General features: G+C 51.1%; 12 protein-coding genes across 12 annotated transcripts; 4 read left to right on the forward strand and 8 right to left on the reverse strand.

The window, feature by feature from the left end:
* Positions 1 to 467: 467 nt before the first annotated feature.
* Positions 468 to 3542, forward strand: AA0111_g1701 (hypothetical protein; the record flags this gene model as incomplete). Its single annotated transcript, XM_028647390.1, has 5 exons — positions 468 to 809; positions 859 to 1111; positions 1158 to 1415; positions 1464 to 2698; positions 2754 to 3542. 5 exons carry the CDS (start codon positions 468 to 470, stop codon positions 3540 to 3542), a joined length of 2877 nt encoding a protein of 958 aa, XP_028510760.1.
* Positions 3543 to 3892: 350 nt separating this feature from the next.
* On the forward strand, positions 3893 to 4806 carry AA0111_g1702 (hypothetical protein; the record flags this gene model as incomplete). Its single annotated transcript, XM_028647391.1, has 2 exons — positions 3893 to 4456; positions 4546 to 4806. The coding sequence occupies 2 exons, from the start codon at positions 3893 to 3895 to the stop codon at positions 4804 to 4806; spliced, it is 825 nt and encodes a 274-aa protein (XP_028510757.1).
* A 233-nt stretch (positions 4807 to 5039) lies between these two features.
* Positions 5040 to 6125, reverse strand: AA0111_g1703 (hypothetical protein; the record flags this gene model as incomplete). The annotated part of the gene is made up of 1 exon (XM_028647392.1): positions 5040 to 6125. One exon carries the CDS (start codon positions 6123 to 6125, stop codon positions 5040 to 5042), a length of 1086 nt encoding a protein of 361 aa, XP_028510758.1.
* Positions 6126 to 6678: 553 nt separating this feature from the next.
* On the reverse strand, positions 6679 to 8962 carry AA0111_g1704 (Eukaryotic peptide chain release factor GTP-binding subunit; the record flags this gene model as incomplete). The annotated part of the gene is made up of 4 exons (XM_028647393.1): positions 6679 to 7062; positions 7116 to 7254; positions 7306 to 7478; positions 7529 to 8962. The coding sequence occupies 4 exons, from the start codon at positions 8960 to 8962 to the stop codon at positions 6679 to 6681; spliced, it is 2130 nt and encodes a 709-aa protein (XP_028510755.1).
* Positions 8963 to 9443: 481 nt separating this feature from the next.
* AA0111_g1705 (hypothetical protein) lies at positions 9444 to 11792 on the forward strand (the record flags this gene model as incomplete). Its single annotated transcript, XM_028647394.1, has 2 exons — positions 9444 to 9464; positions 9552 to 11792. 2 exons carry the CDS (start codon positions 9444 to 9446, stop codon positions 11790 to 11792), a joined length of 2262 nt encoding a protein of 753 aa, XP_028510756.1.
* A 351-nt stretch (positions 11793 to 12143) lies between these two features.
* Positions 12144 to 13644, reverse strand: AA0111_g1706 (hypothetical protein; the record flags this gene model as incomplete). The annotated part of the gene is made up of 3 exons (XM_028647395.1): positions 12144 to 12595; positions 12652 to 13393; positions 13447 to 13644. The coding sequence occupies 3 exons, from the start codon at positions 13642 to 13644 to the stop codon at positions 12144 to 12146; spliced, it is 1392 nt and encodes a 463-aa protein (XP_028510753.1).
* Positions 13645 to 14106: 462 nt separating this feature from the next.
* On the reverse strand, positions 14107 to 14724 carry AA0111_g1707 (hypothetical protein; the record flags this gene model as incomplete). The annotated part of the gene is made up of 2 exons (XM_028647396.1): positions 14107 to 14648; positions 14697 to 14724. The coding sequence occupies 2 exons, from the start codon at positions 14722 to 14724 to the stop codon at positions 14107 to 14109; spliced, it is 570 nt and encodes a 189-aa protein (XP_028510754.1).
* A 247-nt stretch (positions 14725 to 14971) lies between these two features.
* AA0111_g1708 (hypothetical protein) lies at positions 14972 to 15792 on the reverse strand (the record flags this gene model as incomplete). The annotated part of the gene is made up of 3 exons (XM_028647397.1): positions 14972 to 15088; positions 15154 to 15354; positions 15469 to 15792. 3 exons carry the CDS (start codon positions 15790 to 15792, stop codon positions 14972 to 14974), a joined length of 642 nt encoding a protein of 213 aa, XP_028510761.1.
* Positions 15793 to 16270: 478 nt separating this feature from the next.
* Positions 16271 to 17406, reverse strand: AA0111_g1709 (hypothetical protein; the record flags this gene model as incomplete). The annotated part of the gene is made up of 2 exons (XM_028647398.1): positions 16271 to 16962; positions 17142 to 17406. The coding sequence occupies 2 exons, from the start codon at positions 17404 to 17406 to the stop codon at positions 16271 to 16273; spliced, it is 957 nt and encodes a 318-aa protein (XP_028510762.1).
* A 327-nt stretch (positions 17407 to 17733) lies between these two features.
* Positions 17734 to 20522, reverse strand: AA0111_g1710 (Regulatory protein; the record flags this gene model as incomplete). The annotated part of the gene is made up of 2 exons (XM_028647400.1): positions 17734 to 18591; positions 18654 to 20522. The coding sequence occupies 2 exons, from the start codon at positions 20520 to 20522 to the stop codon at positions 17734 to 17736; spliced, it is 2727 nt and encodes a 908-aa protein (XP_028510413.1).
* A 576-nt stretch (positions 20523 to 21098) lies between these two features.
* On the reverse strand, positions 21099 to 22500 carry AA0111_g1711 (hypothetical protein; the record flags this gene model as incomplete). The annotated part of the gene is made up of 4 exons (XM_028647401.1): positions 21099 to 21511; positions 21570 to 21672; positions 21733 to 21904; positions 21959 to 22500. 4 exons carry the CDS (start codon positions 22498 to 22500, stop codon positions 21099 to 21101), a joined length of 1230 nt encoding a protein of 409 aa, XP_028510412.1.
* Positions 22501 to 23270: 770 nt separating this feature from the next.
* Positions 23271 to 25108, forward strand: AA0111_g1712 (Baeyer-Villiger monooxygenase; the record flags this gene model as incomplete). Its single annotated transcript, XM_028647402.1, has 4 exons — positions 23271 to 23444; positions 23492 to 24260; positions 24316 to 24717; positions 24783 to 25108. 4 exons carry the CDS (start codon positions 23271 to 23273, stop codon positions 25106 to 25108), a joined length of 1671 nt encoding a protein of 556 aa, XP_028510415.1.
* Between the last annotated feature and the right edge of the window lie 214 nt (positions 25109 to 25322).

Genomic DNA, 25322 nt, shown 5'->3' on the forward strand with positions numbered 1-25322 from the left:
TACATCTTTTCGCCTTACTGGTGCAATGGCAAGAGCTGACAAAGGTCAAGTTTGCCATACCACAGTAAAGTTAAATATATGCCTCTTGAACGGTCGACTTGTTACAATTATGACGAACTGCCGGGTATCTTGCTGATCTTGGGTGCCGGGCATAGTAACGATCAACTGTCATCTCGTGGTTCACACGCTCGGATAACGTAGAAAAGGGTCTCGATGACGTCGTGCAGGTGGGTCGTGCAGGGGTTAAGAAGAGCAACGAAGATCCGGGGGTCTCCACTCTCCTGCCCCTAAGCCTCACGAAGCTTCCCTTATAACTCTCCTTGTCTGTACATTTTCCTTTGTTAAACGCGTTTCGTCGTTTCTGGTGGCGCGAGAATCCCTAGAACACCATACGTTGCTACGCGACAGGAGTTGGGCGCGTCCACAAGCGATCTCCGATAGCTCCGCACCCCTGATCCCGAGTCGCGATGCCTGTCAACACAATTTCTGTGGGCGCCGCAGTTACGCCTACGGTTATTCAAACATACCTCTCGCATTACCTCAATCGTCGCCCGCTTGCGCAGAAACCCACGGCGCATATCTCTTATCACGAAGGCCTTGAGCTCATCCGCCGTTTCCTCCACTATGCTTCCTTCCACACAGTCGACGAACTACAAGCGTTCACGTCACAATGGGTTCCAGTGCCGCGTTGGGTGCACGTAAATGTGGTGGAAGTCTCAAGCAATCTGTTGGAGCGCTCGGCACAGCTACTCAATGCGCAATTGGGACCCGAAGGCATCAAAGCCGTAGGAGGAAAGAACTGGTGGCAGGTCAGGCAGGGCCGATGCTCATGTACGATTGAAGCTAACACCTCAACAGTGGAGACGTGATGGGACGACACTAAAAGCTGAGTGGATCGAAATGCGTAAAGATTACGATGCGAGGAAACAATTAGCCATCACCAAAGGCGACCGCATCATGCTGTATGTTCATGGCGGCGCCTACTTCTTTGGCAGTGTCGATGAGCATCGCTATCAGATGCAACGACATGCGCGCAAACTCAAGGCTAGAGTGCTGGCGCCCAAGTATAGACTCGCGCCCCAATTTCCTTTCCCATGCGGTCTACATGACTGTACGTACTTCCATCAACACCTCGGAACACATGCTGACTACGCTAGGTTTGGCGGCCTACCTCTACCTTCTCGAAGAAAAACACGACCCTACGACGATTATATTGGCAGGCGACTCGGCCGGTGGCGGCATGGTTCTGAGCATGCTGGTGACACTGCGCGACCAAGGCATACCACTCCCCGCAGGTGCAATTCTGATCAGTCCCTGGGTAGACCTGACGCACAGTTTTCCCAGTCTTGGAGGGGATGACAAGATGGATTACATTCCCTCACACGGCTTCATCCACAAGCCGAGTATGAGCTGGCGTAAGTTGGTTCTCTTCAGCTTGCTGTCGTATTACTGACACAATATAGCACCACCCAACGCCGATGATATGCTCGAAATCGAAACTTCATCCAAGAAGACCACTGGGAAGGATAGCAACTTAGACAAAAAGGAAGACCGTGCAGCGAAAAAGGAGGCCAAGGCTGAGCGCGTACGAGGATATTCAGTCCAGTCAGGAGATCGCCCACCTCTGGGAGATATCGTTGACCCTTCAGCTACCGGGCAAGACGAAGACGTCTGGGTTTCCTCAAATGGCAAGTACAGCGTCGGACCGAAGAGTCAATTATCCGTACAGCTTGAGGATGTACGTGTGGAGATCAAGGACCAGATCCAGATGTACGCAGCAAACCACCTATTGACACATCCTCTGGTCTCGCCAGTTCTACAACCAACACTCGGCGGCCTGCCGCCTCTACTCATCCAAACGGGTGGCGGTGAATTGCTCAGAGACGAGCAAATCTACCTCGCGCATAAGGCTGCCCAACCACTGGCATACATACCACCCCCGTCCAATAATCAGACCGCCGAATCCATACAGGCTCAAGCCGCCAGCTACAAGCCCACCAATGTTCAGCTCCAAGTTTGGGACGATCTGTGCCACGTTACACCTACACTGAGCTTCACTCGACCAGCAAAGCACATGTACCGCAGTATTGCTCAGTTCGGCGCCTGGGCACTTGCACGGGCTCAGAAGAAGTCCATCGACATCCTTGATGACGATGACATTTCCTTCATGAGCAAGGACTCAAGTACCTCGTCAGAGTCGGACAAGGCGGGCTCAGGGTCTTCGTCAGATGATCCCAAGTCTTCAAACGCGGAGGCCAAACGATTGAAGGCAGAGAAAAAAGCCACTCAGGATGCACGTGTGGGTAGAGCTGGTGATCCCATCCCACCATTCTCGAGCCACATGATACGCCAACGTATCGATCGACACGGCCGTATTTACGCACTTGCACCCAAAGAAGAGCTTGTAGCTTTGAACATTCCAAGCATCGATGTCGGTGTTCCAAAAACTGGACCTGTCAGCAAATGGATGAAAGCGCAAGCTCAGTGGAACAACAAGTTCTCCAAGCAGAAGATCAAGATTCAGAAGCAGCGTATCAAGGACATGCAAAAAGGTTTCGAGGGTTTTGAGGGTGAGACACCACCGCCAACCGCCTTAGCTGGCAGAAGGATAAAGGGAATGAAGGCCCAAAAAGCTGCAAAGAGGAGTTGGGGTATGTCGATGTGGTCTGGCTGGGGAAGCAAACACGACGAAGCCACTGTAAGCGCAATGTCTCTAGGGAACTGCAAAGGATAATGTTGCTAACACATCACAGATCGTACGCGAGAAGAAAGCAGATCAGAACCCCGATACCGAAGTCTCTACCTCTGTCGAAGATCCAGCCCACGCCTTGGATGGCACCGCAAGCAGCAAACCCGAACGAAGCCGTGCCACTGGACTCGCCGCTCCAGATGTAAAACGATCCCGCTCACGTTCACGTCACTCGGCCGTGACCGACCAAGGTCAAACTGGACTACCCATGGACGACCTCACGAAAATCGAATCGATTGTACCGCATCCAGGTCTGGCCGACGCAACGACGATTGCTCCAGAACGCTCTGCATCCCCTCTTCCATCTCCTACAAGCGAGCTCGGCAGCCCTGGCTTGCCTCCGAACATCATCGTTTCAGACAACCCTGGAAATGACAGTACTATTATTCCGGCGACTGACACACTGACTACGCGTCCAACAGCGGGCGGTATCGCGTATCCTTTCAGCCTCAAGGTGGATGGACTGGATGGGAAGGATGTTAATGCTAGTACGCTCACGCTTGCTAGTGTGAACATAACTACGCCCCCTGCTGTTGACGACGCGCAGAATGAGGAGAAACAACTAGGCAGTATGGGGGCGGTGACTGAGACTGTCAATGAGCAGATCTTGAAGGAGGAGAGACCACATGTTGAGCGGTACTTCACTGCTGGCCAGGGCGCGGGGCTCTTTAGCAGTGGTATTCCTGAGGCGAAGGTTGGAGAAGGAGAGACAGCAGAGAGGCCAGGTGTTGAGAGGTTTGAGACCGCGCAGGACGGTTTGCAAACACTTGCTGCCGGTAGCGAGAAGCAGTGATATAGCAAACGAGCTTAAGGCAGCGAGGATAGCTAGGTAACATAGTTGTAGATACCCCATTTTCTTTCGTCCATAGTTCTAATACAAACGTACACATAGGGCTCAGACTTCTTGGATCTTCCTCCAATCCAATGTCGCGCTAACATTCTGTGATGGACTAGATTATAAGGTTCCACAAGTTGTGATGACTTCAATCTGGAAGTCAACCTAACCTCTGGTACGTACCTCCGCCGGAGATAACGTAACTCCGCGTGACATCACCCCGCTTCAACACTACCCATCCTCGATCAACGAAAACATAACTCTTTCTTCATTTCTTTAACATCAAATCGACTCTTTCAAATCTTACAATGTCAGTCTTCCGCTCCTCAGCCCACGCTCTCATCACAGGCGGCGCATCCGGCGTCGGCTACTCCGTTGCCCAACTCTGTCTAAAGCACTCAATGCGTGTCTCCATTGTTGATTTCAACCAATCATCACTCGACATTGCGGGCAAGAGCTTGAAAGGCGAGGTCAAACTCATCAAAGCAGACGTATCCTCACGCCAAGACTGGGCATCAATTCGCGAACAAGTTGGCACAGATGTCGACTTCCTTATGCTCAATGCCGGAATAGGCGGAAGAGGAACATGGGGCGACGAAGATTACTTTGACAAGATCTTGGCTACGAATCTAGGTGGTGTGGTCAATGGACTCAACGCATATGTTCCTTCGTTCAAAGAGAGAGACGGGAGAGGGCCATCAGCGATCGTGATCACGGGCAGTAAACAGGGTATTACGAACCCACCTGGTAACGCCGCATACAACGCTAGTAAAGCAGCTGTGAAAACTCTCGCTGAGCACCTGAGCTACGACCTGAAAGATACTAGTATTGGTGTTCATTTGTTGGTTCCGGGGTGGACGTTCACTGGTCTCGTAAGTCGCCTTTCTCCGATTCGGCCCTCTGTTATATCCTCTGCCCTATCTTCATCCTAATTTCTCAACACTAACCTTTAAAAAAAAAGTCCGGAAACACACCCGGCTCTGAAAAAGCGAAGCCAGAAGGCGCGTGGTCAGCCGACCAAGTTGCAGACTACATGTACGCCAAGATGCAGGACAAGAAGTTTTACATCATCTGTCCGGACGACCAAGTTACAGAGGAGACGGATAAGAAACGTATGCTATGGAGCGTGGGAGATATCGTGAATGAAAGGCCGCCGTTAACGAGGTGGAGAGATGAGTACAAGGAGGAGGCGGAAAAGTGGATGAAAGAACAGAAGGTGTAGTAGGTGGCTCTGAGGCGGCAGAACGTATGAGTGCGTGTTCACGAGCAGATCGTCGTCAGTCGGAATGCATTTCTGCCAATATGTCGGTCGACCGAAAATTAGAAAGAACTAGAAATAAATACCGCGACGGATAAAAAATGGGGTATCATATGCTCCTTGACCCAAACGCCGATGAATGCAAAAGTAAAATGGCTCAGAGGTCGGTAAATCGTCCGCCCCTGCATAGCGTATGATCAATCAGAATCGTAGCCCACCAGAGCTTCAAGCAGAGCAGGTTTCTTGGTTGGCGCCTCAGCATCTGCATTCTCAGGCGCCACGTCTATACCCCTTGTGTCAGTATCTCTCTTCCTCTTCAATATACCCAAGTTGACTCTGGAAGCCGGCATGCTACCACTTTGTAGAAATGGATCAATGACGGCCTTTGTGTTTCCGACAAGTGTTTGCTGCAGTCCTAGTCGACTCTTTTCCCTGGCTATTTCTGCCTTGAGTTTCTTTGTCGGTGGTATACGATGAACAGCCTTGTCGTTTGTGGCCTTTTCTTCCATATTTGTGTCCGCGAAAAGAGGTTTCCACTCCAAATGACCCAGTCCCCGGTCGTCCGTCGCTGTAGAACCAAACTCGACCAGCCCAGCTCGTGTGCGGTCTGCCTCCGTCTCGTCCACGATATCCAGACCCAGACTGAACTTATCCTGCATACCCTCCTTGTGTTTGTCTTCTTTCTTCCAAACTTTCCGCTTTTCCCGAAAGTCCCTTCTCAATTTCGCATTGACATCGTATGGGTCCCTCCAAACCTCCGCCTTTTCATACAACTCCTCAACTCTTTCCTTATTCTTCTTTTCGATCCCTTTATCCTCCAGCTTCCCCTCTAGATTTGCGAAGGCATCTTCCCTCCTCTTCTGCTTCTCTTCCTCAGTCAGGAATTTGAGGTCTCCCTCGGCTAAAGCCTCGTCTCCTTTTCCGGCAGGCCCATAATCCCTTCTTCGCGCCCCTTCTGTAACAACATATTCGCTATTCTGCGGATCCGTTCTAATCTCCCACCAGCCACCACAAGCACTGTGTTTCATGCGGAAACTCCATATGGGCGTACTGTGGTAGTTGCCGACTTTCTTCTTCTCGGCGTTGAAACGTACACCTTGGCCGATGATGGCGGGCGGGCTGCAGTGATCACACCACACGGCGAAGGGCAGTTCGAAGCGGACGGTGAGGATGCCCTGGGAGATTTTGTTTGCGCGTTTGCCGAGTGGGTGTGAGGAGTTGTTGAAGCTTGGAGGATTCGAGGCATCAGGCGGGTAGTACCGCCCCATATTAAAGCCCTGCATCGTGGGCGGGTGCGTATGGGGAGATGCGCGGCGTGCGCTGAATTCCGGTGACGGCTTAGTTTGGTGTTGAAGTGATGCAGTCGCGAAGTTTGGCCGCGGGAGTGGATGACGTAAGCACAGACAGCTCTAGGAATCGCGACTCTGACGTGAAGAGGCTCTTTCGTAACAGGATGCGGTATGACGTCATGCTTTCGTTTACGTGCATCTAGCTAAGCCTCCAAACATGTATGCATGCTGCATGGACTTCCCGAGTTGGAAGGTAAATTAAGGTTGCTGTTGATTACGGCACTAAAAGGCTTGTCTCACTATATACTTGCCACGGCCAACTCCGATGCCTCACGAACAATGTACATAGAGACTGGATAGTAACACACGATGTAATATACATCATATATGATGTTGAAAGAATAGTCGCAATCATATTGTTTTCGATGTTTGGTCTATGCTGGCCTTGCGTCCAAACGCCGTCGATCAATAGGCTACTTAGTCTTCGCCTCTACCCTTCTTCCAGATCTGTTCATCCGGTTGATCATGTATCATTTTACTTCAACACTTAAGCCTCAGGGTCCGTGATGAGCTTAGTAATCTTGCCAATGGCAATTGTCTGACCTTGATCACGGAGGGTGAATCTACCCAGCTGCGGGTAATCCTCGAATCGCTCTACACAGATGCTTCCAGCAGTACCGGTGATTTGCAAGCGTGCAATGATGCTCATGCCCTTGGTAGCGAATCCTGGTGCCTTCTTCGATTTACGTCCAGTGCCCTTCTCCAGCTTGTGCAACAGGGCGGTAATGGTGACCTCTTCTTGTGCGGCGTGGACGTGGAGCACGCAGTTGAATCCGGCTGTAAGGATGGACTTGATGTCAAGAAGTACGACCTGGGCCTCGAATTGAGAGACACAGTGGACAGGTCGCTTAGGTGAGCAAAGAACGTAACCCTATAAAGAAGTTAGTAAGCGATCATGGGAGGAGGATTGATCAGAGTACATACAGGCAGAATATCTTCTTCTTCAATACCTCGGAGTCGCACGCGAATTTGGTCACCGCAAGTCGCTCCAGGAATCTCGTCTTCTTGTTCACCGTACAAAGCCGAGATGTGGATTGTCTGTCGGTTGGGCATCATGAGGTACCTTGGTGCGGTTAGTAAGTAACAGGTGCTGATGTCAGAAGATTTGACCTACTTTTGCTCCTTCTTGATGATACCGGACTCGATCTTGCCTTCAATCATAGTACCCATGTCCTTGTACTTGGCGGCGATGGGCATCATGAAGGGCGCATTGAGCTTACGCTCGAGCGCTTGCATGTTGTCGAGGTACTCAAGTAGAGATGGGCCATCGTACCATGGCGCCAAGTCCTATTGACCAAATCAGTTCATGTCCCTATTACAGACAAAAGGTTACTTACCTTTGGTACACGGGTCTTGATACCTGTGAATGTTTGTGCACTGACCGGCATCATGCTGATGTCAGTCTTTGGGTTGTATCCGAGACCCTTCAAGAAGGCTACTACCTTGGTAGTGCACTCCTTGAAACGGTCCTCGGACCATTCAACAGTAGGATCGTCCATCTTGTTGACAACGATGAGAATCTTGTTAACACCTTGTGTCTTGGCCAGCATAGCGTGCTCTCGGGTTTGACCACCCTTCTCGAAACCTGTCTCGTACTCTCCCTTACGGCCAGAGATGACGAGAATACCGACATCTGCTTGCGAGGCACCACTGATCATGTTGGGCACATATGTCTTGTGGCCTGGCGCGTCCAGAATGGAGTATCGTCGCTTCTCTGTCTCAAAGAAACCTCGACCGACTTCGATAGTCTTACCCTGCTGTCGCTCTTCCTTGTTCAAATCGAGCGCCCACGAAATGTACCAGGTTTCACGGCCAGCGTCCTTGGCTTCCTTCTTGTACTTGTCGAGGGTACGCTCGTCGACCATACCAGTCGAGATCAGGATACTGCCACCAAGAGTGGACTTTCCTGCATCGACGTGGCCCAAGAAAATGATGTTGACGTGCTCCTTGCCGTAGATTTCGGCAAGAGTGGCCTCGTCAACCACCTCCTCCATTTCCTTCTCAATGTCCTGTGCTGCCTTCTTCTCAATGGCCTTTTCCTTTGGTGTCGGGCTGTTGCGGCCAGAAGAAGGAGTTGGCGAAGTCCTTCCAGAGCCCGCGGATGCTGGGGTAGCCTCGCCAGTCTTCTCAATGGCCTTCGCGGCGGTGACCTTGGTACCGGCTTCAGGAACGCTCTTCTCCTTGTCTGCCTTCTCTTTCGCGGCCGATGGCGCGGCTGGTGTACCCAGGCTGAGGACGTTTGTGCCACCTGCCTTCTCGACCTTTGGTGCTGTGGTGTCGCCTCCGATGGACAAGACCTTTGCCTTGGGTGCGCTGTCGCCACCAATCGAGAGAACCTTCGCCTTGGGGGCGTCCTTCTTGGCCTCAGCAGGCGCAGCACTGTCTGAGGCAGCCACATCGTCGCCTCGCTTTGCTATCCTCACAGGAGACTGGCCCTGTTGCGGCTGCTGGGCCTGGAAGTTCTGCTGGTACTGCTGTCCGTACTGTGGGTACCCTCCCTGCTGTCCACCATACTGTTGCCCATATTGTGGGTAACCCTGTTGTTGCTGGTAGCCTCCGTATTGCTGACCACCGTACTGGTTGTAGCCACCGTATTGCTGGCCGTACTGTTGGTAGCCACCGTAGCCACCGTAGGCTTGGCCGGGGACGAAAGCGCTCGCGCCCGGGGTGAATGACTGCGCTCCTGGTGTGAAGGTGGGCGTGTTGTTGAGGTTCATGCCCTGCGCTTGCTGCGCGAGGCGTTCCTCCTCTTGCTCCCAGTTGTCGGCCATTGTGACGTCGGTCGTCGCAGGGATGTGTCGTGTGGTTGGGTTGGTAGGGTAGCGACGGCGTGCGTGTAATGCGCTTCGGGGACGACTATGTCGCTCTTGTTAACGAGTAGGCGAGAACGTGCGTGAATTCGTCCCGCAACCAAAGAGCGACTACTGAGGTATATAAGTGGACGGGCGTCGAGTGTCGTCGGCGAAAAGTGAAAATGTGCCGCGTCGTTGCTGCCCACGCAAGATTTGGCGGGGTCGCTTTCGGTGGCTGAGTGGGGCTGACTCAACGCCTCGCTGCCTAACATTGGCTAGGGCTCCTAACAACAAAGACACTCACCTACACGCAAACACTCGCGTTCATTGTCACTTGCCACAGATATTCCCGGTTGCCTTCTCCAGCAACCCAATACTCTGACCTCATGGTTCATCTAACCCAAATATCTCATCGCCCAATCATTTCCATACAAGGGTGAAACCCAATCGACAGGTCAAGATGGAATCACTCCTAGCAAATGTATGACTACACTTTGACTCCCAATACGTCATAAGCAGACACAGAGTCATCCTCCTCGTACCCAGTGCCCATGCTGACATGTGATAGGTGACCAAGCAGGCTATGAGCTATGCTATCAGAAGCGGTATAGCGATCACCAGCCACTATGCGCTCAAGCAATGCGGCCGACTGATGAAGACGGTCGAAGGCCGTGAAAAGCAAGAGCTCGCCAATTTGCAAATAAGACTAGACTCCAAAATCAAAATCATCTCACCTGCGATCGACATGATAGAGCTGATTGCGGCACGCGGAAACACGTCACTCGAGTCTGCTGTAGGACTCACAAAGTCTCTTCGATGGGACATCCAGACATTAGGTAGCCGTGTGGAAAAGGCTGTGGCCGAAGAGCAGCTTTCAAGAAGAGGCAGCTCCAAAGCAAAATCGCGGGATCAGAATGACGCTGAGCTCAAGATCATCATCGAAGAGATGAAAAGGTTGCTGGAGCGTATCGAAGATGCTGTGCCACTCATAAATCTGGCTATCACCACATCTGGTACTAGTCTCTCCACCACCCTCCCGGCTACTGTATCGCCATCACGGCTTCTACAGGCCAGCACCTTTCTCACTTCTGGCGACATGCAGTATTGCGCGTCAAAGCCCAGAGCCCAGCAGATTGGACCGACCTTCACCCTCTCCTTGTACATGTTGTTCGCCGGATATGCTCATCGAGCCCATGAGGAAGACGTTCGAGAAACAACATGGAAGGAAGTCATGCACAAAGCACGTGTTACACTGATGAGAATTCCTCTCGATAATGTCTACGACTACCCCATGCCTTTCGGACAAGACAGCAGACGAGCCGATGAGGCTAACCACCGCCACATTCCCTCTGATAGCATGTTGCAGGAGTTTGCCTATCAACTGCTTATCGTTGAAGACTTAGATGATGGTCGTATGCACGAGTTCGAGGATGGCGAACCCCAACCAGGGCCATACGACGGTGTGGAGCAAGCCGGTGTCCGTGAGATCATACCCATTCATGAAGTCTCAAAGATCTTTTACGCCGATACGGGAAAGATATTGAACATCGGTTCTGACAACGAGAGTAACAACCCGATTTTGTTATTGAAGCGAGACGTCAATGCAGCACCGCCACGCCGTATGATGGAACGTGATACAGATGGACCTGGTTACGAGTCGGATGACTCACATACTATTGGCGACGACGAAGAAGACGCTGAACAAGCAGAACTGGAAGAACAACTCCGGCGTGAATCTACACCACATCTTGAAGAACAACCCTCACCAGAGCCTGAACAGCCCCCACCAGAGCCTGAGCAACCAACGTTTCCCTGGCGACTACCTCCCACGCTGGACCTAGAATGGATGGCATTCGAAGTATACACTGAAGACCCGACCTCCGATTCCGAAATCGATGAAACAGAAGAGTCGACTGAAGAAGCCTCTTCGCTGTCCCCAGCAGCCACACCTACACCGCCCGACTTCCTTGGCCGTTTCTCCGCCCTCAACCTTCGCCCTAGTACGCCCACCTCTCCAAAACCAACACCCCACAACCAAATCATTCCCTCTCCCCAGAAAGCTTCGGCACCAACACCACAGTACCAACGACAACCTCCAACGTCCCTTCCCACGGTGAAAACTTCATTATCCCTACTCGAAATGCTTATCCGCCTCACTGCTCTCCAACAATTCCAGCAATCCTCCCACCTGGCCATTCCAGACGAATTCCTTAATTTTTTCCTCTCGGATAGCAGTACAGTAGGGGCAGGTGGTGATGCTGAGTTAAGGCGAAGAGTCAGGAGGGAAGCAAGGATGAGAGTTGGATTTGATCCGTATGATGAGAGTCCGATCAAGAGGAGAGGAGAGGAATATCTGGAGCATGAATTGCATGAGCATGAACATGTGCAAGATGGGAGAGACGAAGAGAGGGCTGTATATGGTGATGAAGATACGTTGACTGGAAATGGTGGTGGTGGGAGGTATGATTACGACGGCTACCCCATGGGTCATCGCGCTTCTTCTCCATACTCTCGGTCACGAGGCGGTACACCTGGCTCACCACGGACACCGACCATCCCAACATCCAGTCGCTCAAAATCCTCAGTTGATGTTTCACATACTGGAAGACACAGTCTAGGCAACATCTCCTCCCCGAGTCCACTTCTCAGACGAGCGACCACACAGCCAGGTCAGAATCACCGTGAACCACCACAGCTTCGTACCTTGAGGCAGCCTGGCTTCTCGCAAAGGCCAAGCAATCCAGCGGAACCTCGTACACCTGGTAGCGTGTCTCCTGATACGCCGCCTAGCAGTGTGGCCAGACCATGAAGAGTTCGTCTATCACAGACAGTGAATGAGATCCTCGTGTGTTTTTGCGTTTAACAAGCGATACATAGCATCATGACGGCGTTCAAGATACCATTTGCTTTAACCAGAGAATCCACCTTTATGTAGCGTAGTTTAGCATAGCGAGCGAGCGAGCACTCATGATCAAATCTTCCATGAACACGAGACAAAGTAAGAATGTTTCACATCATTTGCAATCCCTGTCAACATCTCCGCCCTTGACCCGAAAGAGTCGACTAAACAAACACACAACACGCCCATACGCCATGTACACCCAAAGTCGTATTCACATATTCATCATCCTACTTCACCATTTCCTATCCTCATCATTACTTATTCCCAATCTTCCTCTTCGTCACTCTCCTCAGCCACAACTTTCTTCTTTCCATCTCCTACACTTGGCGTCCTTGTTGTCGTTCCAGAGACTACATCATAACTGGCATCGCTATCGGCCACGCTCTTCTCATCGTTTGATCGACGGGGTTGTGCTGAAGCTGCAGGTGTTGTGGCAGGTTTGCTGGTTTCTTCGGTAGGTTTGAGAGTGTTGACAGAGGCGGTCAGGTCGGTTGGCTTGGGTGTGCTTGTTTTGGGTGCCGGGGTGGGTTTTGTGGTAGAGGGCTTTGTAACAGTAGCGTTATCGTCGTCAGAATCGTCATCAGAGTCTTCTTCCGAGGAAGATTCTTCTTCGTCATCCTCCTCCTCGTCATCATCTGATTCCTCTTCCTCTTCTTCCTCCTCGGAGTCTTCATCCCAGGCTACCTCTTCGTCGGCGGCGGGTGTAGATGCTGTAAAAAAAGAAGTTAGCGCTTGGTGCACCTCCAGCACACTGAAGTCAACATACCCTTGAGCATTTCCCTCCTCCTCTGCTCCTCACTCTCAATGACATGACGGAGGAAGTAGTATCTGCACCAAAAGACCTTGTATTCGACCTTCTCCGGAACACACTTCTCCATTGCACTCCTCAGCTCCTCATGCTTCTCGAGATCCTTGGCAATAGCCTCAGTCTTCTTGTCCACATCAAACGCTACCTTCCACTTCTCCCACTCCGGGCTCGCAGGATCCTTGAGGAAAGAGTCGAGCGTCGAGTGGATAACATGGAGCTGTGCGTCGAAGCGTGTCGCATGAACAACCTTCTTGCCGCTGCTATCCTTGGACTCGAAGAGTACGTCGCCGTTCTTGTCAGCCTCAGAGCCCGCTTCGGGAGGCGCGATGGTGACAGCGTCGCGGAGGAAGTTGCGGATATTGCTGCCGAATTTGAGGAGTGCCTCGTCGGCGGCGTCTTCTGCCTTTTCGACGTCTTTGAGCCTTTTAGCAGCTTCGGAGCGGAAGCGTGATAGTATGCCTTCTGCTTCCTTTACAATGTCTGCGGCAAGGGACTCAGGACGGTCGGGGTGGGCTTCCGTGTCTTCCTTTGCCTTCTCGGCAAAAGCGTCCTTGTCGGTGGATGCGGATTTGGAGGTTGAAGCGTCGCCGGGCTGGAGGGAAATCTTTCGCGCGTGACTGATGATGTTGGAAACACTAGCCTGAGCGTTCTTGGTCAATGGCGCATATTGCTTGCTCGCATTGTCGTAGTATTGCTCGCCCTGTGCCACATGTAATTAGCAGGTGAGCGCACAATTACACACCGCTGTCTTACCTGCTTCCTCACGTTACCCAGGAACCCTCCCAAGCGCGCAGCCCAAGGGCTGCTCGATATGGCTTTATAAGCATCTTGGAACTCGGCGTTGAAGTTGTTGGCTGTCTCCTGGTGGGTGTTATCTCCGCTGGCGGACGACTGCTTGGTGGGGTCCTGCGGGTAGCTCTCCTCCTGGATGTGGTCGTAGGCGGAATCCATAGCTACGATAGTCCAGAAGGGAAGCAAGATCCAGAGGGGTTGTGTGTTGGGTGAGAGTTAAGGATGTTGTAGTGGTCGTCAGATCAGTCGGTCAACCAAGGGTTCAGTCAAATGCGGGCGGGGCCATGCATGATGCTCCGCAACTCACGCTAGTGATTTGGCGACTACAAGCTCGAGCCCTGGAACACGCTCGCGTCACACGAAGACATGTCCATCCAGCCGACATGACGAAAACGTATTTGTTCGAGTGCGGAAGCTCCTCCTCTATCTCAGCGCGTAGAGCATGCTACACTACATCCAGCGCATTGATTATCCGGTGCTAACGTGCGCACTTTCTGCGTGTTGCTTGCTGTCTTGCGCGCCCATCCTAGATGCGCGCAGTAGCCACCTACATCACTACTAACATTCTCCCTTGCCTCAGCTGGCCTGGTATCGTTGCTCATAGTACACCTCTTCGACGCCTCATCTCTTCTTCTTGCCGACTACCTTGGTGAAGCCCTCATCGTCCACCTCTGGCTCTGGCTTCGGTTTCGCGGGCACAAGCGCAGGCGCTTCGCCCATTTCGACATCATCATCTTCGTCGCTCTCCTCATCCACACTGTCCCATTCCCCCTCTTGGTTCGTCTCCTTGACATTAACACTGCCAGTCGAGACTTCCTTTCCTTTGCGCTCTTGCCACTTCTTCTGCAGCGCATCCACCGTCGCCGTGTTGCCCTCGCCAATCTCCTTCCGTATCGTCATGATCTCGCGCGCAACGGCGACCTCGGTCTCGTCTTCTACCCGCACGCCGAATTCGTCCTCGAGGACTTGTAGAAGGACGACTTCAACATCCTCCGCATCTGTCAGAGGCTCGGCTGCGAAGAGTTCTGAAATTTGGCCAGCGAGCCAGTCGCGTTTGTCTGAGGAGTCGGGCCCGCCCCATTGGTTTTGGACAGCGACAGTCAGGTTTGCCCAGTTGAAGAGCGCGTGCCAAATTCCGAGGTCGAATTTGTCCTGGTGTGCCTCTAGAGACGGCGTCAGAAAATAACATACATTTTTGTGCGAGTACATACCTGCGATTGGGCCGAATGCTGAAGACATTTTGGAATGTGTTACTGAGCGGAATGGCTGAGCGTGGGTTTGCGTCACGAAACGTCGATAATTTTGCCCGTTATCGATAGGAAATTTAGGCCCCGCCATTTCATCACATTGACACGTGAGGACGCGCCCTCGCGTTGCGCCACATTGAATACACAGCAGAGTTGCATTAGCGGCGAGAATTGCTTTTCTTGGTTACATGCTGCAATTCCTCAGCGAAGGCCTGAGGGTTCTCCAAAGAACAGGCAGGCTAAGACTTCCTCACCAACCACTCCAACTCCTTCGCCTGTTCTGTTGTAACAAGCTGCTCAAATCTCTCCGTCGTCAAGAAATCATGATCCGAGAACTCAAATCCTGGTATCACTGTCTACAAAGTCACAATAACGTTAGCTCTCCCCTTCTTACTATCCCAGCCCAGTGACGAATACGTACCTCACTAATCAACAACCTTTCCCCCTCCGCTCCATCAAGTAGAAAGCTCGCTTTGTATTTCCCACCCTCGACAATCCACACGCTCTTCTCTCCATGCGCAACGTCTTGTCCAACGACGAAGGTCTCGATGCGTTTCTTAGTGCCGGGTTCATCGGCATGAATGAGGACGTAGCGGCCCCGACCTGAGATTAGGGTGTGTACCTATGCGACAAGATCAACACTCAATATTCAACATGAGTATCGCATACGAGTCTCCTCCACCGGCTTGGCATGTGCTAGCGGGTTCAAGGGGTTTGAACATAAAGGATATCATACCGTCCTGCCCTTGTTTCTATGGAAATGTCCCTGCGGATTCAATGCGCTCAACATGTAGTATATACTTGTACTCGCATTTCTGATGGCGTTGTCACCCGACATGGGTTTATCGGCCGTGTTCTTTACTTCTTCTCCTTCATCTCCGCCATTCTTCAATAAGAAGGGGTTAGGGATGGTAAGTGGGTTGCGATCGATTTCTGCATAGTAGCCACCTTCGACATGTTTTTGGAGGTTGAGCGCCGAGATGATGGCTTGGGTGTTGGCGGGCTCCGTGGTGTTCGGGTCTGGGGTGTACACTTGTGTCATATCTCCTAGTGAGGCCATTTTAGGCGGTCAGGGTCGCTGGTCGGCTGCTTTGGCCAAGATAGGATGGGACGTGTGTGGTTCTTGGTGTTGGTAAATGATGACGTCATTCCCGCTAGTCGCTGATAAGGCTCCAACATATTGGCAAATTGATGACACCCAGCGACCAATTTGATGATATTGTCGATCTCACATCGCTCGTTCTATCGGCCGTTTTGCTCTATATATGCATCTCCTAGTTGACTTGTCAATCTTATCACTCTTCGATCACTCCCGTGACGTCCCGTTTCCGCAACCTTCATCTCTCTCACCCCAGGGAAGCAAAGAAACAGACAAAAACAGAAACAACAAGCCCTACCTTACAGTATGCATTAGCTGTAATCAAGAAGATCTACAAAGATTGGTAGCATTATAAGCTTCTAGGTCCTTTATCTATATCTAAATAGCTCTAGATATGATTTGTTGTAGTAAGAAGAAGTACTTTACGCTGAACAAAAGTTTACCTTCTCTCTTCAACATGCTGTTCTTCCTGGACAGCTCCTCTCACATCTCCATTCTCTTTGTCTCTTTTACTTGCCTCCCCTTCTAATTTGTCTCGAGAGTGCGTCTCGTCGCTTTGTGGTGCAGCGTTAGCTATCGCTCCTTCAGCAGCAGCAGACGGCTCTCTTATACTTGCACCCTGGCTGCGGAAGAACTCGATCGCAAACTTCACATCTCCAACCGTCATAGCCTTATTACCGTTCTTTCCCGCAGATCTCGCATTCCACTTGTCCCGAATCTTCGCCCACGCCTCATCTCTTTGCAAAGATCCCGTGATTCGAGCCAACTTGTAAAGTTGCTCTAGGAGCTCACCTTTATACGAACCTCTGAAGTTCTCTAACCTCCCGCCACGCTTTGGTTTTCTATTTGGAGCTCTTTCAAACATGTCGTCAGGAATGAGGTCCTTGCAGTCATCCACATTCCAATAGTGTTGTATCCAGCGATTCCATTTCTGAAATCTAACGGCTTCTGTGTCATCGGGGAGAATCGATGGTGGAAGAGAATCTATTCCGTTGTCGTGCTCTGACGCGGTGATGCCACCTTGCTTATACTGTGGACTTTCTTTATTTGCTGTTGTGATGCCGACGCTGCTGGTGAAGTTGCCAGATTGGCTGACGAGGCTGTCGTTGTCTCTGGCAATCAATCCTGTATCTGCGCATATCAGTAGTCGTTCAATGTAAAAGCACTCAGCAAGAGGTCGAACTCACCATCCACGTTCTCATTCTTACCAACCAACTTTCCCTTTCCTTTTTCCCGTTCAATCGGCTCATCCCCACCATAGTGTTCTCGGACATACTCTAAATCGCTTAGCTATATCTGTGCTGGCAAACTGTTTGGCTTGTCCTTCATCCTCTTCTTCTGTCCTTCTTCCAGTAGATCGTAAACTTCATTCCACGCGTCATCGCCCGGCATATCACTAGCGAGGGCGCTTATGCCTCGTAGGACTGGTAGAGGCCAGGTACTGATGGAGCTATCGTACCGCGTGGATTTAGGGATGAGCCTGCTACATTCTGTCCTGGGATCCCACTTATCTTGGATATTGGAAAGAAGCTCTAATCGCTCTTCGTAGTCGGGATCGCTTTTTGGTGGAAGCATGGTATGGCTGACGATCGATGGCACCAGTAGAGAAAGTAGAGAAAGTACTCACTGTGTCTGTATATTCAAGCTTTTTCGTTGTTTGCTATTTGCTAGATCTTAAGCCATCGAGAAGGACATATCTTGCCACAGATGTCACGGGTAGTCACTCTAGAGCAACCTTCCTCACGTGGATCTAGACGTAAATTTCATGTATTTACTTGCCTGACCTCTTTAATCCTCTCACTCAGTGCTAATTCACCTTGCTTCGTCCCGACACTACCCTCCTATTCGTCCCTTCCCTCGTGATGTACATGTACACTCCTGTTCAACGGTTTACCTCTCTCCCTAGCACTGGAGACTAAAATCCCAAAGTAGAGCACTATCGACGTTTATCGGAAGTTCCAAATTCAGCATGTCACACTCATTGAGCTTGCCACCCGGCTGACAACCGCCCATCAGGTCATCAACCGGCCATTGTGGAAAAGGACCCATCGAACTGAACGATTGTTGACATCCAGCAGTCGCTGCATCGGTCCCTGGGCTGGGATTTGTGTCATAATGCGATGACACTGTCGGAACACTATCACTCCCTTCATCCTCGGGGACTGTCCGTGTACTCATATCGCGTATTGCTTCATCCAACATATCCGATAGATAACGTGCGGCTAGGAATGCCATATCGGATTTACGACCGAGATACCAGAGACCCTCGATACAATCGCTGCATCTCCGTCTCGCCTGGGATCGCTCCTCCTCACTTGGATCCGAAGCTGCTATCTGGACCAGAATGTAGCCGGCTCTGCATAATGAGCGCACGAAAACTACTGTCCACGGCTCTGTTAATAGCGCAGCTTGGCTCAAAGCGAAATGGAAATCTTTTGACGCCTTTGTGTCATTGACGCTGTGTATGCTTGCTAGACTTAGGTCGGCGACTGCTAGAGCATTCTGTCGGCGCAACGTAGCGACAAGATTCGAAGCTTGCCGGCAAATTCTTTCGTTAGAAGAAGAGAGATTGGTCGAATCGATCGTTGCGAGAAGATCGGAAAGCAAAAAGGTTCCAAGATGCCAGTGTCCTGCCAAGAGAATGTACCAGGACTGCACACGTGTAGGGAGAGTGGCGTGATGCTTTACGCAGTCGGAGAAGAAAGGAGCATAGTTACGATGCCAGTGGTTGTATACTTGGAATGCGGCGTTTATCCCTGACTGTATGCATGGCATAGTCAGTCGAATGATCATAGTCGGAAGACATGAAAGCATTGGCTTACCTCAATCCTGTCGGATAAAGCTTTACGCGAGACTAGGGCTTGGAGATGTGCCACACGCCGGAACAAGAGCACTTTCACTGGTGCGGCAGAGCTGAGTGTCGATGCGGCAAGTCTGTAGCTACATGGCCACCTCGCTGCTCCAGGGTTCACTTCCAAGTTCCCGTAGCGTGTGAACAGATCACCCCAAACCTCGTTGCTTTCAGCAGAGGGTTGTGATGTTTGGGTGTTAGTAAAGGTATTAGTCGCATTCTTTGGCATTGTGAATCGATCATTGTAGATGCTAGGAGGGCTGGCCCACACAAGGGGTTCTCCGTACTCGTGGTTGTTTGATCGTGGTAACTCGCTGTCCTCATCGTCGACTACCACCGGGCGTTGGGAGATTGCTGCAGATAGAGTATCGAACATAACCCCTAACCAATACAATAAGTTGAACGTATCTCGGTCTTCCTGACGTAGCGGGTCTGTTTCTCCATTTCCTTGGCTTGCCATCTGCTGTTCTATCCGTTCCAGTTTCCTTCGTTGAGCGAGGAGCTGTCGCACAGCTATCTCAAGGAAAATCGGAGCGTCATCATCCTGCACCAAAGCTTGAAACTCCTCGTAATGCGTCCCCAGCTTGGAGTTGGTACGCAGAGATGGGCGTGTGGTGTCCAGAGGCCGCTGAGTCAACGAGAAGATGATCAAGGCAAAGACCACGCGAAAAGAGTCGATGCTAGCAGCCCGATGAAGCAGTTCAGACGTTTGATGCCAGAGAGTCTCTTGCATAGAACGCTCAAACTCATTTGATTGAGGGAATCCATCCGCCGTGAAACGGGATTCTGCCGGACAACCTTTGGTCCCTCTCTCACCTGCTTGAGCCCATTGTGAAGCGAAAGACATGATGGTCATATTCAGTGCTTTAGAGACAATGCGCTCCTCATCAGGTGTTAGTTTCCGAATAAGAAGGGTTGCATAGGCTCGGTCAAGCTGAATGACTCGATTGTACATCCTGTTAGACCAGGATCCACCCCATTCCCGTGAGGCTTTACTTGCAGACAGGATGGAAGGCTTGTAGCGTGTCATAGTATACGGACAGTTGTGTTCTGTAAGCCAACACGAGAGGGAGTTTTCCATGCTGTCGTTGTAGATGCGCAAGAATCCATTGGTTACGAAACCTCGTGATGTCCTCTCCCCCAATAATATGTCCATGAATGGAGAATTGGCGCCATTTTTTCGGTTACGACCATAAGAACGTACGTCTAATGAGTCTCGTCGGGCGCGGGAAGAGACGAAGAATTCTTGTTCAGCACTCTTTTCCGACTGTGCCGCACTTGGGTTATCAATAGATATCGGTTCGCTCGAGCCATTGTCCACGTTGTCGTTCTGCGTGATATCGAAGCGATCTTCTTGTTCGTCGTCTTGATCCAGAGACGACAGCGATTGTGTCCCTCGATTTGGTACCTCGTAGTAAAGTCCGTTTATGGTAGAGTCGAACGGGGCTCGAAAATGGTGGCTGAGAGAGCGAGTGGATGCTGAATCTTCGGCACGATCGTAACCACTCTGTAACGATGAACGTCTCCGTTTCCTATCTCGCTCTTGATGGCCCTCCGAAGCTGTCTTCAACCAGTTAAACGTGCAGGCTTGGTTCTTCCGGAGGCAGTTCGAGCACGTTTGATTTGTAAAATCGGCGCGCTTGTCTGCATCGCAAGCTCTCTTTCCGCGCCTACACGAGTCGCAACTACGCCATTGCTGACGACGAGGAGGTAAGGGCTGTTGTGTGGGCTGAGAGTTCGCGGACGATAATTTAGGTGGTGTTGTTGAGTTGTCGGACCTTTCTGCATGAGATTTGCTGGGTACTTCGGTCATAGTACTGCTTTCGAAAGTCTTCAACATTTTTGCTTGTAACGTCGGTGATGGCGATGGATGAGACAGGTTAGGGAAGGATAATGATTGATCTTAACAAGAGACTACACTGCATACAAGGTAGCCGGCATACGACGTTGCTAAGCGCGGACGCATACAGGTTATTGCAGCGACCCCGCTTTTTCACATTCACCCTCGCCCATGCGGGGGATCAGCTGCGAGGATGAGAAGCCTCGAAACTCTGGGATACGTCATGGTTGAGCTTTGGTCTGACCAAATGGTGGAAAGGAATTTTTAGTTCCGCTATATGCCGATAGGTGCATTTAAGTGTGGAATGTGGTGATCACGATCGAGAGGCCTCTTTGCCGAAGAGCTGAAAAAGAGTGTCAGAGGATCGGACCGCTCAGGACGTTGGGCCGTTGACAAAACATCACTTTGATTGATATCGGTGCTCAGCCATTCTACTTTAGGACTAGCGCACCTTCGGCTTCTTTCTACCGATCGATCCTTAGTATCAACCGCACAACTCCGATCCCGCGTCACGAGACTCATCCCACGTCACAGTTGCTGTCACAGACATATATAACGTCCGTATTAGTCTCCAGTTTACAAAGCCTGGTAGACCGCCGACTCGATCTTACCCCATAGATTCAATACTTGTCCGTCTGCAAAAGGCAATAGCTGCGTGGCGACGATGCCAGCAACCCCCTTCTCTCGATCGCACCACCACCAAAGATTAGGTAGGCCTGCCCAAAATGCAGTGCTTGCAGATCTTCCGGTTGCGCCTGCACCGCTCAACATAAATGTCAATCCCCAACCCTGCGGGCCATTGCCAGGTACGGGATATATCTCCGGTATAGCGTTTGTCAGATCCGGCTTCGCAGCCGGGATGCTTTGACGTGCGAAGTCTGGAAATTGGGTGATCTGATTCTGGAACATGATTTCCACGGTTGACGGGGAGAGAATCTGTGCGCAGGTCGTGGGCGACGTTCCGTCATTTAGGAGCATTGCCAGAATTTCTAATGCATGTCAAACGCTGATCATTGATCACACGAAGGGTGGAAGAGCTGTGCTTACGGGCATATTCTCGGGGCTTTGCAAAGCACCCGGCTCCCCCGCTGTAGAAGAAGCTAGGTGAATGGCTCTCGTCTGGTAACAGAGGACGTCTCAGCAGGTGGTCCTACCGCGGATAAACAGGTCAGTATATACCCTGTGACTGAATGCCAATCGCAGTGCTTACCCTCCTTGAGAGCTTTCCGTTTCCATCTCGGCTGTTCATATATGCCAAATTTCTCAACATCTCGGCGTGCGGCTTCATGGAAACATTCTTTAGTCCGAGCGGGGCGTAAATCTTTTCCTGACAGTATTCTTCAAGCGTACGGCCTGTTGCTCTTTCCAATACTTTTCCTGCCCTGAGAACACCGCATCAGTACTTTTCTTATACAGATTTCGTCCATTTTACATACCAGTCGATGCCGAGCCCATATTCCCAACCCTCGCCGGGTTGATGCACGAGCGGCTGCTTGATGTCGAACTCTAACCCGGAGAATTCGTCCCAACCCGCGGGTCGACTGAAGTCTCTTAGCTTCTCATTGAAGAAGGTGTATCCAAATCCTGCAGTGTGAGACAGCAGCATGCGGAGTGTGATGCCTCGCTTCTTCGGCACGAGAGTTCCATCGGCCTTCAAGACCTGAACCGCTTTCAGTTCTGGACAAAGCGATTCCACCTGCGCCGAGTCATCCAAGCTTAATACACTCCTCTCAACAAGCTGCATCACAGCAACGCCCACTATCATCTTCGTACACGATGCGATCCAAAACACACTATCGAGGGTCATAGGCTCATGGCTGCCTGCTCCACGTCTTCCGGCTGCATGGGAGAAGAGTTCCTTGCCATCCTTACCGACAACCACAACCACCGCACCCGGGATACCAGCTATCTGGTCTGTACATGCATCGTCGGCGGCTTGCGAAAGTTGGGACAGTGTCTGAGCGGATAGTTTGCTCATGCTGAAGTCTATCTTCTTCGAAGGTGAGACAAACAACTATCAAGTACAGGAATGCGCAGCAGTTCTGCTGTTTGATATTTACATTTCCTCCATGGTAAATACACGTCGCAAACACCTACGATCTCGATGTCAATGTTTAAGGCATTCCACTAATCCATCCTCGCCGGCACCGCAATCTCCGCAAAGAAGGGCAAAGTGAGCTGATGTGGAAGAGTCACATTACCTCCCCGCACCTCGCTAAACGCTTTCAAGGTCGATGTTGGTATTTTCTAATGCGAAGTGTCGATGATCCGCGCCCCCGCCCGTGCCAAGCTGTCGGTGTCGACTATTGCGGAAGTGGGTGCGGAAGCGCAGCCAGGTGTGTTTACCGATACGATACATACGACAAAACGTACAGATCCTAGAAACAACAGTCTCGCAATAAGCCAAGCCTATCAGATTGCAAAATAAAGAACATCGCTCCATTCAGAGGCTGGAAAGTCATCTGAGCTGTGTAACGGGCTTACGGATACCCTTGCGGATGTCGACGGGTCCGCCGGATTAGAACTCCATTCGCTGTTTTAAGATGGGAAGCGGAAACGCAAGCGGAAGAACGGAGCCGGCGGCGACCATGTCTCTGTTTGTAGAGTACAACGTGTACAGGTACACATATTCCAAATGTGGAGAGCAACTATGAGGATATAAGGTAGGTGTATTTGCGTGGGGAGTAGTATACACTTTCAAGTCAACCCACTTTTCAGAAACTTCTTTGACCAACCTCTGATTCCGATATGAAGATCAAGACTGAACTCCACGAGTACGCTCAACGCCGCGGTACTACGGGGCCATACGCCGACAATCTTGATGTCGACGCCCTTGTTGTGGGCGGCGGGTTTGGTGGCATCTACTGCTGGTATGAGCTGAAGAAGGCGGGCTTCCACACTGTCATATATGAAGCAGGCAATGTAATTCCATGCTACCTTTAACTTCAGGTCTCTACTGACATGCATAGGACCTTGGCGGCACCTGGAGATGGAACTGCTACCCAGGGGCTGGCGTGGACTCTGAGATCCCAGAATATCAGCTCTCTATCCCAGAGACTTACAAGGACTGGGTGTGGCCCAACAACTATCCCGACTACAAAGACCTGCGTGCATACTTTGATCATTGCGACAAAGTCCTTGGTATCAAGAAGGAGACCGCCTTCAATAGTGTTGTGGTTGACGCCCAGTTCAACACCCGAGAGGGCAAATGGACGATCAAAACCGCTGATGGCCGCACAGCAAAGGCCAAGTACTTTGTGGTTGCGGCAGGCTTCGCTGCTAAGCGTTACATTCCAGATGAATTTGTGGGAATTGATGACTTCCAAGGTATCGTGCACCACTCTTCTTTCTGGCCCGACATGAACATCGACGTTCGCGGAAAGAAATGTGCTGTCATCGGTACAGGTGCGTCCGGTGTACAAATCACGCAGGCTTGGGGTCCTGTTGCTGGCGAGCTCAAGGTTTTCCAACGCACACCCAACCTAGCCGTTCCTATGCGGAAGAGAAGTCTCACCGCCAAAGAGCAAAATGACACCAAAGTGTTCTACCCCGAACTCTTCCGTTACCGGGAGAGAAACTTTGGTGGATTCTTGTATGGCCTTTACGAGAAGGGCACATTTGAAGACACCGAAGAAGAGCGAGAGAAGTTTTACCAGAAATTATGGGACGAAGGAGGTTTCCGCTTCTGGCTGGCCAACTACAAGGACTACCTCTTTGACATGAAAGCTAACAGGAAGGGTGAGTCATGTTATCTGTATCAAACATGTTATGTCAGCAACTAACATACACACAGCGTATGACTTTTGGGCTAAGAACGTGCGCACCCGCATTGGCGACCCCAGACTTCGAGACCTCCTCGCTCCACTAGAACCGCCTCACCCCTTCGGCGTCAAGCGTCCCTGTCTCGAACAGACCTACTACGAACAGTTCAACCGTCCGAACGTAGATGTTGTTGACATCAAGAACAACCCAATCGTCGGTTTCACCTCCAAAGGCATCAAACTGCAAGACGGCACAGTCCATGAGTTCGATGTCGTCGTTATCGCTACTGGTTTTGACATCACTACTGGCGGCATGACATCTATGGGTCTCAAGAACATTGACGGCGTGACTTTGCAGTCTCAGTGGAAGAAGGCGGCATATACATACCTCGGTACCACTATCGCTGGATATCCGAATATGTTCCATCTCTATGGTGAGATATATCCTAGTACGAACTGCTTGCGAGACAAACACTGACTCTGTACTTCCGAATTCTAGGTCCGCATGGTCCGACACTTCTTTCCAACGGTCCGACGAGCGTCGAAGTACAAGGTCGCTGGATCGTGGATGCTATTAAGCAGATTGAACGACAGGGCTTGAAGTATGTCAATCCGACAGACGATGCAAGTAAGAAGTGGAAGGCGCGCATCAATGAGTTGAGCGACAAGAGTCTTTTCCCAACGACGAAGAGTACATATATGGGCGGGAGTATGCCAGGTAAGGCTTTCGAGCAGGTCAACTACGCTGGAGGGTTGCCGGCGTATGCGGATGAGATCAGAGCCAAGCTGCCAAACTTCGAGGGCTTTGAAAAGGTCAAGAAGTGATTGGGAGGGTGGTAATGTGATGAGTTGACTGCGGAAGATGATTGTTTCTCTTTCTGGATTGCGGCATGTATTTATCTGCCTATGAGTAAATGCCTTGTTTTCGAGACTATTTGTTCCATGAGCGTGCTTTCCTCCAAACAGTGACAGTAGGTAAATGGTCCTGGAATTAGCGTCTACAGCTTCAGGGGTCTGGTTCAGATGGTGGCGCACCCGC

Source organism: Alternaria arborescens, assembly GCF_004154835.1.
Source record: "Alternaria arborescens strain FERA 675 chromosome Unknown contig_3, whole genome shotgun sequence".
In the NCBI taxonomy this organism is placed as follows: domain Eukaryota; kingdom Fungi; phylum Ascomycota; class Dothideomycetes; order Pleosporales; family Pleosporaceae; genus Alternaria; species Alternaria arborescens.